Here is a 15,166-nt window from a genome sequence, read left to right on the forward strand (position 1 = left end):
AGTTGAAATACTAGTATTGCGCGATTCGTGGTAGTAGTGTGGTCGCTTATGTGATTCATCGAGCACATTCCCATTTTTTCAAAGCAAGAAAAGAGTTTTCCAAAAATACGTAATCATAACCCAAGTAACATTTTGAATCTTATCATAGTTTTAACGTTGTTGTCACGGTTATTCTAATAAGCCTCCCTTTTTCATTTGAATGTCTTATATGAACTAATAAGACTATAATAAAACACACTTAAGACTAAAAGGGCCCATCTACAGAACTCTGTTAAGACTACTTGTGAAAACCATTTCTAGACCTTTAAGATGGGAGCGGTAGATAAATTATCAAAATTACAGCTTATTGCTATGGATATGTTCTTGAGACGGCAATGAAGTAATGATTATGAAGTCATTATAATTGTTGAGAATTATTTGAGAATTATTATGTTGTCTTAATATTTTTTTTCTGATTTTGAAATCGCTCGCGTATGAGCAGAAATCCATGCCAAGAAAATGTCACTGTTGAAATACATTATAATAATTTTAAAAATATCAAAGCGCCTCAATAATAAGCTACTTTTTAGTTCAAAAATAAATTATTTTAAATATATAGTTTTCATTGAAACGCCCTGAATTTGCACAAAAAGCTTTTTCAAGGATGTGGCATAATAAATATGACGGGAAAAACGTTTGGAAAATAGTCATTTTTCTATTTGTCTTGTAAATTATGAATTGGTTTATCTACACATCAACATGGCTGACACATTTTGGATACACAAATCAACAATCTCATGCATTAAAATGGATTCCATTGGCTTAAGATCAAGAGGACTTTCCTGATCACAAGTTCAGTCGATTTGTAGTGCTGTATGTGTGACTAAGATAGTTTTAAACAGCACATAGCTTTAGTAAGCACTTGTGCAGATTAACAAGTTTTAAGACTCTCCACGTACAGGTAGTGTCCGAAATACGCGCAAATTTACACAATCGTGGATTTCTGAATTTGACAGTTCTTTGCACAAATTTTTATTGATTTGGTAAAATATCAGTTGATAAAAACATGATTAAAAAAACTAAAATTGTTTAGAATTTGAATAATAACCACCCACTGCAAGTAGGTTTAACTATATAATGGCTTAAATATATAATGGCTGAAAACCGCTTCTTCACGCTTTGCGTTATTAGCGTATCTTAAATGCAGCCTGTATGGTTTGTCCCAAGTTCCCTTCATTCAAGACTTAATAAGCATTGATTAAGATCAGTTGATCTTGATGTCCCAGTCTCAAAATAACGAGTCTTAAAACATGCTTAAGAATACGTTTACTGGATGGTTAAAGCCAGGCATCTTTTAAGTCTTATAAGACAGTCTTATAATCGCTTTCAGAACGTTTTCAAGTTTTAACAACTTCAAAGACTGTTAAGCATCTTCAAAATACATGTTAAAACTATAAGGCTTAGTACACTCATAGTAAAGCATTCTTTAGACATGTTTAAGTGTAAAAGCTATAGGAAATGTTTCTTGGGAAATGAAACAAATTGCAAGGAAGCTTTTGGCTAAACCATGTTTGAATTTGTTGCATACTATAACAGATTGGCTGATAAGTCCCCGGTCTGACACATAGATGGCGTCGCTAGTATTAAATGCATATTATTTTTATGTAGTACTATCCTTCAAATGATTCGTGTCAAAATTTGACGTCTGTATGTCAATTAGTTTGTGAGACAGAGCGTCTTTTGTCAAGCAACTTTTGTTAACTTTTTGTCCACCAAGACAACGAACCGTGCCACAAGTCATTGAAAACGATGGCAAAAATTCATGAATTAGGCTTCGAATTGCTTCCCCACCCACCGTATTCTCCAGATCTGGCCCCCAGCGACTTTTTCTTGTTCTCAGACCTCAAAAGGATGCTCGCAGGGAAAAAATTTGGCTGCAATGAAGAGGTGGTCGCCGAAACTGAGGCCTATTTTGAGGCAAAACCGAAGGAGTATTACCAAAATGGTATCAAAAAATTGGAAGGTGGTTATAATCGTTGTATCGCTCTTGAAGGGAACTATGTTGAATAATAAAAACGAATTTTGACAAAAAAAAATGTGTTTTTCTTTGTTAGTCCGGGGACTTATCAGCCAACCTGTTATTACAAGCATGTTGTTATCATCGGAAGTTACAATCAAGTATGATTTAGAATGCGATCGTTTGCTGGTTTACAATTTTTGTTGTAGATTCTTCACTAAGCATTAGGCTTGTTTTTAAGATGATGTTTGTCTGCTTCTTCTTCGCAGCTTTTCGAAGCTTATTTAGTTTCACGCAGCCACATTGTCAGTCCTTAATACGGGGGAAAGATACATTATAGACTTATATATTATAGGCTAGAAACCACGTGACGGGCATGCTATTAAGTTGTCCGAGCTGATGCCAAGGGGCCGCAATACATTTTTCACAAACGGTTTACTAGCACACTGTAATAAAAATTAAGATAAGTTAAGACTTTTTGCAGTTCAAGAGATATTTCTACAATCATTAGTCATACTGACTTCATTGGCATTGGTGTTACATTATACTGGAATGATAAGTAAAAAAAAAGATGATTTAAATATTATGTGAAGTTAATTAAAAGAAAGTTGAATAATCAAACATTGATAGTTTGTAGATACAACGCAAACACTAGATCATACTATTTCTTGTCTGTAAATCATAATTCTACCCCGGTTCACCCGCTAACAAAGCGTAAAAAATGTGTGCTTAAAATAGACTTTTGCGTCTTTCCACATTCCGATTGTGCCATGCCTTGGCACTTTTCTTCTGGTCAGTGCTTGTCTTAAGATGCTGGGCAAAACCCCCGGCACATGTTCAGCAAAATGTAAACAGGTTTGCTCCATTGTTTTCGGTGCTAGTTTGGCTTTCAAATCGATTTGCAACTCAGTTTGTGTTCGGCTTCGTCATGGTACGCTTCTTGGCGATCTTATTGTGGTGTATGGTTCTGGTGAATTTAGGTACTTTTGTTTTCCGATACAATTAACATAATATACAATCAACGAAAAGAATGATTTTAAGGACACAGTTTTTCATCTTTACTAGCATCTGCCGAGCTGGCAGGTCTAGCGAATCCCGCCCAAGGTGTACTGCATGAAGCGCTGAAACCAAACGAGCGCGAAACATTAGACGGTAAGTAGGGTTTTGTGCTGAGCGTTGTGTTGCGTTATTTATTATAATGAGCTGTTCTTCTCCAAACGCAGACTGTCACCTGCGCTTTTACAGCTTTGGAAGCGGTGGGGCGGTGGCGCCTGCCGCCGGTAGGCCAGCATATTTGCGCGAGTTTGCTCACATAGGCACGATCGGCTGGAGCCAGCCCGACGGTACGGTGCGGTGGAGCTGTGGTGGATCGCTGATATGGGAGAACTTTGTGCTGACGGCGGCTCACTGTACAGCGGACTTGAAGTATTGTTAATGTTGTGCTTCTAAGGAAAGAAGAGTCAGTTGAAAAACTTTTTTTTTCTTCATGTACATTAGCAATGAACCACCGGACGTGGTACGCTTTGGAGATTTGAATCTGTACAACGCGACGGACGACCAGTTTGCGCAGCAGTACAAGATTGCAGAGATTTTGCGCCATCCGGAGCATCGCTTCAGCGCCAAATACCATGACGTTGCGCTGATTAAGCTAGAGCAACGGGTCACGTAAGTGTTGCTTCCTTGTCGAGCGTGTAGTGCTGTCTGTTTGATCGCAGCTGCTTCTACCTTTGGGGCGGTGGATAGATTGAATGAAACCGTTGCAACCGCCTGTGTCAAAGGTCAAAGGTGTCAAAATACGCTCCATGGATTCGATCGGTTATAGCGGCGCACGAGACTGATGCTGAAGGTGGGAAGATATTTGCTTGGATAACCCTTAATATTGAATAATATTTAACGTCTTTGCCTAAGAATGGAAGTTTGAACCCTACGCTTGTGCGTTACGGTACGTCCAGCTGCGAAAATACGAACCGGATGTTGTGTCACGCAAATCGGAAGGCCGTGAATCGTTAAGCTTCGACGGAGTGCATATCACGATCGAGGATTCGCTTTTTACGGTAAAGATCGGTTGGGAAGATGCAAAGCTTAAGGCACCGGACAAATGTTACGGTGTTTTGATCGACGAAGATACTGTCCTAACGCTTGCTGAGTGCACTAGTTATGAGGGGTAAGTATAGCAGATGATCCTTTAGAGAAGATTAAATCCTTTGCTATTCCCAAACAGCCAACCAGCCACTCACGTGATCGTGCTAGATGATATATGGAAGGAAATTGTACGTCTCTACACACATCCGAACTATCGTTCAGGATCACTCTACAACAATATAGCAATCGTGAAGCTGAAGGAACCAATCTTCTTCACTTCGCGCTACTTTACGCCCGCATGTCCCTGGTTTTATCCGGAACTGCCCGATCCAGAGTTTGAGGTTACTGGTCGTGGTCGTAACGATCTTAACACTGTTCCACTGTACGATGAACAAGTGATTGGGATAGGTATGTATGTAGGTAGGCCTATTTAAGATGTGATCTTCCGCTATTTAAACCTCGCTTTAGATGCTAGGAATGCCTCTTTGCTGGTACGATCGACTCAACAGCGCGATGGAAACTGTTCCCTCTCCCAAGCACATCGTCAGCTTTTCACCAACGATCTGTCAGACGAGCATCTTTGTTTTGGACATGGTACCTTTCTGGTGCCAGATACCTGCGAACAGCTGTTCGGTGGACCGATACAGCGCAATCTATTCCGGTACTCCAAGTACTTCAAGCATGTGTACGCGCTTAACCTGCTCGGTCGGGACTGCGGATTTGGCCAGTCGCCAGTTGGAGTACGGCTTGCCCATCACGCAGAATGGCTGAGCAAGGTACTGCTGCCTCAGCGACGTCATGCGGCTGCACCGGTACAGTTCTACAACACCGATCTGGAGCTGAACGATCACTGTCGGCGTACGGATGGGAGTCAGGGCGTTTGCACTGAGCTTGCCCGTTGTCCGAAGGTACGATACGATCTTCAGGTTGAACGGCAGGTTACATTCTGCGCCAACAGGACGATTGTATGCTGTCCGTATCATAATGTGCTGAACGGAATTGATGACGTTGGTATTGAGCTGGATGAGTGCGAAGCGAAATACAGTGCGTTGCATCAGAATGAGATATTTGAGCCATATTGGGAAAACCCGATCGTGGAACGTTTTCCGCATGTAGTAAGTACTGTTGACTGACTTGATCATGGTAATGTATTGAAGATTGTCATTTCCCACTAGATCATGATCGCTTGGCAAACGAGTGATGGGGAGTTTGACTTCTGTATTGGCACACTTTTTACCCGAAGTATGGCGCTGTCGTCCGCCAACTGTCTGTCACGCATCAGCAGCAACCGTACCGTGGTGAAGCTGGGATGGGAAAAGACGGCTCCTACACTGTGGGTAAAGGAAACGATTCTGCATCCCCGGTACGAGGAAAGCACGCTGCGAAATAATATCCGAATAGTGAAGATTGATGGTGAAGTGGATTCGAAAACGGGCAAAGTGCCTGCCTGTCTGTGGCACAATCAAACCCACACACCGTTCCATATGCGGCAGTTTATGCTGTCAGGTGAGAAGATCACAATGGATTTGTAAGGAAAATATGATTAATTAGTTTATGCTCGTCTCCACTCCACATTCCAGAGTTACAGTACCTGAACAGCTACCCGAAATATAACACAGACTGTGAGGCGTACCAGCACTTTGGCAACCGGAGCCTGGAAGCTACGCAACTCTGTGCCGATTTGGAGCTGGAGTTACAGGCGATTGAAACGGGTAAGCCAGCGTTTTGGCAGAAACAGCTTGCAGATGGTGGCGGGGTGTCCACTATCTGGTCGGGATTGTGAGCTATGTTTTCCCGATGACGACGGTGCAGACAAGGGTCGAATCATACGTCGATTGTATCAAGATGCATGAGTAGTTGAGAGAGAGAGAGAGAGAGAGAGAGAGAGATAGAGAGAGAGAGAAAGAGAGAGAGGGAGAGAGAGTGAACTACGTGGAGCTCTTTTGCTCCTTGCCAGTTATTTCTATGTATGCTATAGTCTTCTTTGATATTCTCTTTATTCTTACTGTGTAGGATTGCGCCCCACACTAGATAGTTAAAACTCGCGACTCGAGTTTTCTAAGGGAGCAAAAATCAGCACAGATACCATATTCACCGGAGAGCGCTAACAAGTGTCAAGCAAGAGCTACCCGCCTAGGAATCTATGCAAGATTTGCTAGCAAGGTGATATGAATATGTAGAAATAAATTCTAGCTCCAAAATCTGTGCTGTTAACTGAATTCTGAATGTATTTCTTGGGGTACTTATTACAAGGTGCTGTGTTCTGTTAGCGATGTTTACATTTTTGGGTTTGTACGCTGGCTTAATTTCCCCTCTTTCCGTGGACATACAAATGTTTCCTAATTGTTAGTCAATATCATCACCTTTTGACCCCACGATTTGCTAAATTAACCATGCAGATGGCGCTACTGTGAAGTTGGGAGTAATTGTGTCATTGCCTCGAGATGGCGCTGCTATTGGGTTTATGGCTTAATTCACGTGCACAACAAATTGCCTACATATTGGCGCATTTCAATCCCAAACACTTACTATATCTTGAAATAAGTCGAAAAATACATGACAATAATGCTTTTGCCTTACCTTTCTAAAACATTTTTTGTGTTTTACAAAAATAAAGGAAATCCGCACCGATTGTTTTGAGTTAATTAAAAATGAATTTTTTTTTATGTTTTATAAATGTCACATTATTTCATTAACAGAAGCAAACAAAAAACTGTCGCTTAAATATCCGCCGCCAAGAAAAACAAAGCAATTTGTTCCGATTGGCAGCAATTGCCACAATCGTTTCCTATCTCATACACATGTAAACGCTTGACAACGTACCAATAATCATCCAGTCAGCTCCAATGCCAAGCATCATCCATACGGCTATACATCGAATGGTTTTATCACGTGTACGGCGAAGCAGTCTGATATCCTGCCCCAAAGCGCCAAATGCTCTCCCAACTGGACGCTAATTGATTTCTCCCAATGTGATTACATTCTACAATTTACAGGACATGGTTCACTCATGTCTTCAGTTGCTGTTCCTTACGTCCCGTTCATTGGGTTGTTGGCAAAGTGTATTAACGGTCATGGTGATGATACGCCACTGATAAGAAAGAAACGAATGGTAAAGCTAATTGAATAATAAATAGCATTAAAGGGAGAGCAAAAAGGCTTTCGCACGCAACTGAGAGTTGGCAACGGCAACAACAGACGGGGACTACACTAATGAACGCAATCGAGCGACATAATTCAGCATAATGACTCTGAGACTGATGTACTACAAAGTGGTTGTGGAGGACAAGGCTGATGAGAGTGTGACTGTTTCGTTTTTATTGTTCGAGAAGCTTTATTTCTGTTACTGCAACACTTGAAAAAGCCTATTTTTCTGAGTACCGAAGTATTTTTTCCCTTTTTTGCCTCCTACATACGGATTTCATGGAAATCAGCTTGAGCTTCCGCCAGCCCAGCAGGTGGATCGATAGATTGCGTACGTAGCGGAAATTAATGCCACCATCCAACCGACCAACTTTTCGCGAACTGTTGTCGCTTGGTCGTTGCGCGTTACTTCCTCTCGCTGAGGTAAGTACATTTTCTCCCCAGCTCCGGCTTGGCGCAAACGAGAGTAGAGGTTGCCAGCGGAAATATTGCGTTCAACTCGAGTAGGCCGATGTTCGTGAAGCGTCAAGGCAACGGCAACCTGGAAACAAAATTAGATAAAACAACAATCTCCTTTGGTTGCTGCCACTGGTGCTTTTGCCGACAGCGAAGCGAACGTTGCGTTCCGTGTGCACTTCGGTTTGCCATTTCTTGAGGCTGTTTGGTGTGTACACTTGGTGACAGACCGAGTAGCGCGCAGTTTACGGATGTTGACAAGGAGCAGTTCAAGGTTTTGCTTTTGCCCGCTTGGAATAGTTGACTGTGGCAAATATAATTACATGCGTTGGTAAACTCGGTTAGTGTTGGTGTTTCTTGAGTTGTGGATTTAGTGCATCAACTGTGTGGCTCAAAAATTGGTGAAATATATGAAATCATATAATGATTTTTATAACAACTATCATGTTCAATATAATTGATTTAATTTGAATATTATTTACGAATTATTTCACACAAACTTGTCCATTAAATCTCCATGACCATGAATCGTACTTTAACCAATTGAACTTAATTTGTAATACAAATCTTTCTCTCTTGTTCTAGCACCCAACATCCAGCTGAGTAGACAGATGTAAGGCATGTGGCACATTTGAGCACACCATTAATTCAATTTCATCACTAGTAATTGCTTGGAAGAAATCAAACGATGACTTCAGTCATCATTCAGGCGTTCAATTTGTTTCTTTTCACAGTAGGGTGAAATATTATTTTTCCACATCCTGTAGTATTAGCGTGTCGCACTGGCAACGTAGAATGTGGTATTTTCAAAGGAGTGCGGCATCCCAATCAGTAGGAAGTACGTGCAAGTAAAGGCCTTTGCTTAGTGCTACCTAAAGAATAAAAACACGCTGTGAAATTATTACGCTTGCTTTGCTTAGGAGCATCTTTTGGAGGCTAATTAATGACAGAAGCGTGGAACCTTTGCTGTGCTAGTCTGTGTACCATGAAGGACATAAAGTTCAAGTTCAACTTATCTTGTTTAATCTACGCATTAAAGGTATTGGTGTAGGCGAATATGGTCTGACTTGTTACCGAACTTCAGTTGCAGGGCATTATTTGGACATGCATAAGCTCTCTACGCTCCTGAACGTTTACTATCACTCTGCGCCAATATTTGCTGAGTAATCCGTCATCGATCGGTAGATAGTCTAGCGGAAATATCATGAGTGGTCAATAAGAAATGCCTCAGTTTGTTTGAGGATAGCAGAAGGAGGACCGGAAAACAATCAATTTTACAAACAAATCAAAAGAAACGTTGGTGTCGAATGGTTTTCAAGATATTGAAGTTAAAATTGGACATAACTTTTAAGAGTTCGTCATAAGAAATATACATGTTTAACTTTAACAAAATGTCAATGAATGTAATAAATTTGAAGCATTCGAAAGATTGTTTTAATTGCATATCATTCAAAATCACAAATCTTCACATGAAACACTGAATTTTCTTCGACAGTCGTCTGTTCCCAATCGATTCTGTTTGATTATTGGTAATTGTACCGACTTACGCTCTGAGCACTTCGCTGCACAATATCGCTGACCGCTGAGCATCAAGCAGTTCAAATATTCTGCCCACCTTTGTTTGGATGTTGTTTAAATAATTGATCAAAACCCCTTGGCTGCACGTGCACAATTCGAGAGTTGATGCGTTTGTTAGCGAAGTACCTGCAAAGTTGGTTTAATAATTTCATCAGCAATCATATATGCATCGTAAGCCACAAACAGGCGCTGCGCGATGTGGGCGGTTAAGTGCTTTATCTGCAAACTGGTTGAACATCTCCACTCTATTGAAAATCAATACCAGCGCGGTACAGATGGATTGTTGGCAATAGGTACGGCGTTTGGGTTTGTGTCCCTGCTGTGGCAAGTTCTGGCGTCCCTATGGGTAGTAGTTGGTGTGTAGGCTATTTACACTCCACAACGAACGAACGGAGCTCACGAAGCCATCAAACGCAACGCCCCACGCCCTGTTGGTTGTCAAATTCAGGCTTTGCGTGTCTGTGGCGTGTTGTTTCGTTTACATCTTACTCATTGACGAGAACGGTACTGAGACGAGTCGTCCTCATGCGCTGCACGTCGTTGCGACTTTATGACCCACAAGGTAGGTACAGCGAAGGAGGACAGGAGGACGATCAGCGCTGTGTTGATTGTCAACGTCGTTCAATCGGCGGCATGTTTGTTTGTGCTGGTTCTGTTTATACTTTACGACCCATGATGATGGCCAGCCACCGTCAGTCGAGATCGTAAAAATGAAGGAAGCGATACACGTGGTGGATGATGATAACATTGACAGTGCTGTTCTTGTAAATAGTTATTGATGAAAAAAACCAGAAAATGCAAGTTTTCCTAAAGTGGGATAACTTTTTGGTGGTAAGAGAACTTGAATTTTACAGTAAGCTTTCCGAAAACCGATGTTTGTTTTCTATGAAAATCTTTTTCATGAAATGATTTCGAATTTTGTGGACTCTTACAATAAAAACGCCATGAGTTGTTCTTCCCGTGTACTTAACACAACATCCTAACTTGCAACTAACCGGTTAAGAACCAAACTTTCCCAATATTCCAACCAAGTCGCAAAACCGACGAAGAACGAGACCATCTTAAAACTTCGCCCATCATTGCTCCATACGACAGGATGTGCGTCGTTGCGTTTCAGCATTACGAGAGCAAATCGAACGTTCCAAAGGTTTGTTGTGCTTGTGTACAGTATCGTCAATGTAAACTTACCCACACGTAGACAGGCAGACAGACACAGACCGATGGTTCTTCCGGTTGTTTTATTATTAGTTACCATTTTTGTGTCTTTTTTCCTTTTTGTTGTTGAACGTGCACGGAGTGTAGCATTTTAAACCAACTTCTTCAAGCACACATACAAACACACATCGATACAAGTATGAACGAAAAGCAAACAAACAAACCAACTACAAACTTACAGCATTGCGATTCGGAAACGAGCAATGAAAAGGCCAAACTGTTTGCCCTCCAGTCACTTTTACGTCGCTTCCGTTGTAAACACAGACCCGGTGGAGAACCAAAAGTTGTACCATGAATGGACACTTTTGCACAAACTTATCTGCGCCACGGAACGCGTATATCTTGTTTATTTTATGGCATGCATTACACAGACGCCAAACCATACCTGAAATGGTCACTGGATGGCTTATGTGGGTCACAGTTTGTGCCCGCTTAGATAAAGACTTTACACAAATGGCAAGTGTTGGTGGTTTGGGTGGGTTTTCGGGAATAGTAAAACGGTTTGCGCTTTATGAAGGAATGGTTTTGTAGCGTTAAAAATCGCATGAAAGCATCGTCGGTTTGGTTTGAAATGTTTCATGCTAACTTAGTGGGACTTGGGTAGGATGAGAGCGACAGAGACAAAAGAGAGCTTTTCATGCGGGGTCAGTCACGTGCGTATAGTTGTGCCAGTACGAGGGTATAAAGCTGTATCATGGCGTGGACAGAGCGTTTTAGCCGTAAGAGGCCTTCTGAACAACGCTCACTCGACGGGGTGGCCTGTGTTGATGCTGGGCACAGTTTACACAGTGTTGGTGGACAGGCATTATGCCCTGTTTCCCCACTCCGAGTCGTATCTCATGAGTTGTTGTGGTGGAAAATATCGCTCATCGGATCACAGAAGCAGCATAATCTAGCGCTACGCGTTCCCTTTAGTTGACATAATGTGATGTTGAGCTTGCGCTAAGCGTTGATAGGATATTTTGCTGATGGAAAAATGATGGTAGTGGTGTGCGTACAAGTTAATAATGCTGTTTGTAGTTTTTTTTTATGTCACCGTTACTAATTTTATGATACGAACGGTTGATAGAGGCCAACGAGCTCGGTTCAGGTTTGCGGCATGTGTGGGGTGTGATAAGAAACTTCGGTCGAAACTATCGATAATTAGATTGGAAAAGTTGGCCGTAGACTGCTGTTACATGGTACCGATCTGATTAGCTGCATGACATGTGTACATAATCGAGTCATGTTTTTCATGCTAGATAATCTTATCAGAGTGCTGGCGATAAAGTGTATCAATTTCATATGAAATAGTTCTTGAGAAGTAAGTTTAACATTTACTGTAGGCTTAAAAAATGAAAGAAACAACCAAAATAACACTCGATATTAGAACACTTATCACTTAAAACTTATGAAATTCAAAAGAAACAAACAAACAAGTTTATTTTTCATTTCTGTTCCATTTTTTCCGGTTTATAGGTTTGTAACAATAACATCGAAAAATGAAAAACAAACAGAGTGCCATGCTGTTATTCAAAATCTTTTCTTCTTTCCTTCCAGTAAACAGCACAATGTGTGAAAGACAAGGAAAGAATGAGATGGAAAGAGAGAAAAAAGCGAACAACTCAGAAGAGCACTAACCTTTCCGGAAACGTAAACAAACGTGTTCTGTCTCGCTTGTGACGCGTAAGTTACACTTTAGTTGGTTGTTAGTGGGAAAAGTTCCGACAGAACGTGAGTTCCACATGCCTGACCTTGAACGGAAGACACGCAAGCGTATATGTGTGAGTGACTGATAGTGAAAAGGAGAAATATCACTCAAATACTCACGCTTCTTTCGGCACTCAAAATGAGCTTTTGGTCGGGAAAACGAAGCAGTGACACGGTCACACTACAACCAGCAGGGAGTGTTTTGTTGAGCATGGAAATGTTACGCCATTATGCTAGACGTCCTCATTGTTAATATCTCTGCGACGAAAAGGTTCGGCAAACGGCTGCAAGGGTGCAGGCGTCATTGTTCACCGGAAGTTGGAAGGCGATTATCTCATAATTTGGTTGACTACTTTCAGCTGTGTTTAGTTGGAGGTGTGAGTGTGTGTGAGCATACTGGGAAAATTTATTGGGGAACGTTTTGATTGTTGGTAGGAGCGTTTGTGCGGGTAAACAGGGATGTTACGCTAATTGTAATAGACAGGTAACACTGTTCACATGTGACAAGTTATCAAGCCGTATAGAGCTGACTTAATTATGTTATTGCTGGCGTTCTTGGTAGTTGATGATGTTCAAATAAGGTTATGATATCAAAAGGGTTTTTATTACTTCATTTAAAGTATAAATTTATAATTTAAGCTGGAATATTGTTTCATAAAAAGGCAAAAAATAGCATAAACGTTTGTTTTGGAATTTGTTTCAAAAACAATAAAAAAAACTATAATCCTTTAAAATTTATTTAATATTATTTGTTTTTCTCACACGTGTCATCGCATTGTTGTTACAAAATCACACTTAACCAACAGGAAATAAAAGACTTATCAATCTTTAATGGAAAATGTGGTCCGCAATGCCTGTGGTAGTAGTTGTGATTAAACCTATCCGAATTAAAGCATCCATTCGGGATTTTTGATTTTGTTCGTGTACCCATCGCATCATCGTCTGATCGATATGGTTGGGGGTCTTGTTTTTTTTGTCAATTGTATTGTGATCAGCGTACATCGGTGTTATGCTGTCACAAGTGTACAACGCGGTTGGTGTTACTTTAATTGACAATTTGTGGTTAGCAGCAGGAAATACAGAAAAATGAAGGCAAAACCGCATGCTAGTGAGGTTGTGAATTGAATAGTGGTAGTTTGCATAAAGAAGCATTCCTTTGGAAAGCGTTGTTCGTTTGCAGTTTTGCATGTAGCTTTTGTATGTAAATTATTTTGCAAAAAAATATAACAACAACTATGCGTCTCCATGTGAAATAAAAAGTATTTGGCACAAAGTACTGGGCGTCTCCATCATAATTTCGTAGTACGCGTTGTCAAACTGAACTACTGTACAATATGTGAACAATATAACTTTATTGCTTTTACGTGCTTAAAAAATGTACCACTTTTTGAAATTGAGATTGAAAATCATATTCAATGTTCATTAACAATTTGTTCCACGTGAGATGGAAGCATCTGCCGTCAAAACAAAATCCTCGCGACCATTGCGGCTCATGCATTTTACACCCCAGTGTATTAACGAGCTTTAGTTATCACAATTTTCCTTCGTTTTTGAATCGCGATTCAAAGCAAATTCCGCCTGTTCCTGATAAGCCCTACGGTGTGATATTTTGAGTTTAAAGTGCAGTAAAAATTGTTCAGGTTTTAAGGTGACCGTTTGGCGTACGCGTCAGTATATTCCGAATCCTTTAACGACAATGGTTGACAATTTTGTTCTTAGCCTATTGGACCTAACAATAATGCATCGACAATTCAAAACGCAACGCTAACGCTTCACCCAGTGAAAATACGTACACAATATGCTGGATGAAAGTAGCCCTAGCTGTCAAGACGCAACAATAACAAAAATCGTAAACACCGCCTATCACGCTACTATTTATCAAAGTGTATTGAACGATAATATACCACGATTGTTATTGATATATTGTTTCAGCGAATGTTCTTAGGATAAGTAAATGAAATTTTTCTCACTCTGAAGAAAAACACAGCTCAAAAAGCTAGAGAAACTTCAAGGCATATTTTGAGCGACGAATAACTGTGCTTGTCATCTTCGTTTCTTGGTTTTCTAGAACCACCAGAACGGTGTTCACTTCGGCGATCCCGCGCGAGTGTTTATGGCAAGGGGTAGTTTCAACAAGTGCCGCTTCAACAAAAGCGAGATGAATTGGGATGGTGGAACATTCCAGTCACGCGGATAAAATGACTGGCCGTTAAAAATCAACAAAAACAACGCGCTTTTGAGTACCAATGATTAAACCTACTGAAGCAATACACATTGTGTTGTTTTTTGTTTGTTTTTGCTTCCGTTCTTTACTACTATAGACCATAAATAAGGTTTTATAAGGATGGCATAAAATTTCTTGGTCCCTTCTTACTACCCTAGACCCGCTCAAAAGGTGGAATATGGCTGCGTCTTAGCGAAGGGTACGTGTTTATATTTATCGAACAATTCCGTTTATCTGTCGCTATTGGTATCACCACAGCTTTGGCGACACATTTTTTCTCATAAAACCACTACGTGATGGAAGTTCAAGCGAATCGATTTTTTTTACTGACGGAATGATCTTTATTGTCATAATGGCTTTTAAAAGAAACCTGAGACCGACTTCTGAATAAAAAAAGGGTGGCAATGAATCAATTTCATCCATCATTGAAAATAGGGTCTTTGAGAGGTTTTCAAGTTGTTTTGTATTACATTTTACCATTTGAGTTTTTGTTAAATAGAAACACCGATTCCCTGGTTTTCCATTCTGATTTTTTTAACTTTGCTTTATCGACGCATTCTTTAACCCTTGCCAGTGGAATGAACCCGCTTTGATTTTGTGTGAAACCAATCCCTCGTGCTTGTTGACAGCAATATCGTGACGCGAATGAACAGCAACAAAACAAATAAGAAACTCAAAACTTCTCAAGTGCTCAAGCGTCGTGTTAATGGCGCAGAAGGTAATATGGCTGTCTCTTTTTTGTTGGTTGAAGATTTTCGCCGTGAAATACCGGATCTACCCGA

General features: G+C 40.7%; 4 protein-coding genes across 6 annotated transcripts in view; 3 read left to right on the forward strand and 1 right to left on the reverse strand.

Annotated features, from left to right (window-relative positions):
* LOC120956542 (protein PRRC1-like) overlaps positions 1-15,166 on the reverse strand; it is a 261,026-nt gene that overhangs the window by 148,440 nt on the left and 97,420 nt on the right. The gene's annotated exons all lie outside the window — the stretch shown is intronic.
* LOC120956543 (zwei Ig domain protein zig-8-like) overlaps positions 1-15,166 on the forward strand; it is a 170,777-nt gene that overhangs the window by 72,637 nt on the left and 82,974 nt on the right. The window lies entirely within an intron of this gene.
* Positions 2,958-5,211, forward strand: LOC125906402 (uncharacterized). Its single transcript, XM_049608198.1, is given in 7 exon segments — positions 2,958-2,976; positions 3,062-3,148; positions 3,220-3,421; positions 3,494-3,661; positions 3,775-3,842; positions 3,905-4,486; positions 4,547-5,211. Coding segments are annotated over 7 exon segments (1,791 nt in total).
* LOC120954712 (uncharacterized) lies at positions 5,292-6,182 on the forward strand. Its single transcript, XM_049610434.1, has 2 exons — positions 5,292-5,584; positions 5,659-6,182. Exons 1-2 carry the CDS (start codon positions 5,323-5,325, stop codon positions 5,859-5,861), a joined length of 465 nt encoding a protein of 154 aa, XP_049466391.1. The 5' UTR covers positions 5,292-5,322; the 3' UTR covers positions 5,862-6,182.

This window comes from Anopheles coluzzii, chromosome 3 (assembly GCF_943734685.1).
Source record: "Anopheles coluzzii chromosome 3, AcolN3, whole genome shotgun sequence".
NCBI classification, from domain to species: domain Eukaryota; kingdom Metazoa; phylum Arthropoda; class Insecta; order Diptera; family Culicidae; genus Anopheles; species Anopheles coluzzii.

Coding starts and splice junctions, on each gene's coding strand:
- LOC120954712 (XM_049610434.1), top strand. CDS start 5,323: ATGGCGCTGTCGTCCGCCAACTGTCTGTCACGCATCAGCAGCAACCGT. Junction 5,585..5,658: donor GCGGCAGTTTATGCTGTCAG/GTGAGAAGATCA, acceptor TCCACATTCCAG/AGTTACAGTACCTGAACAGC.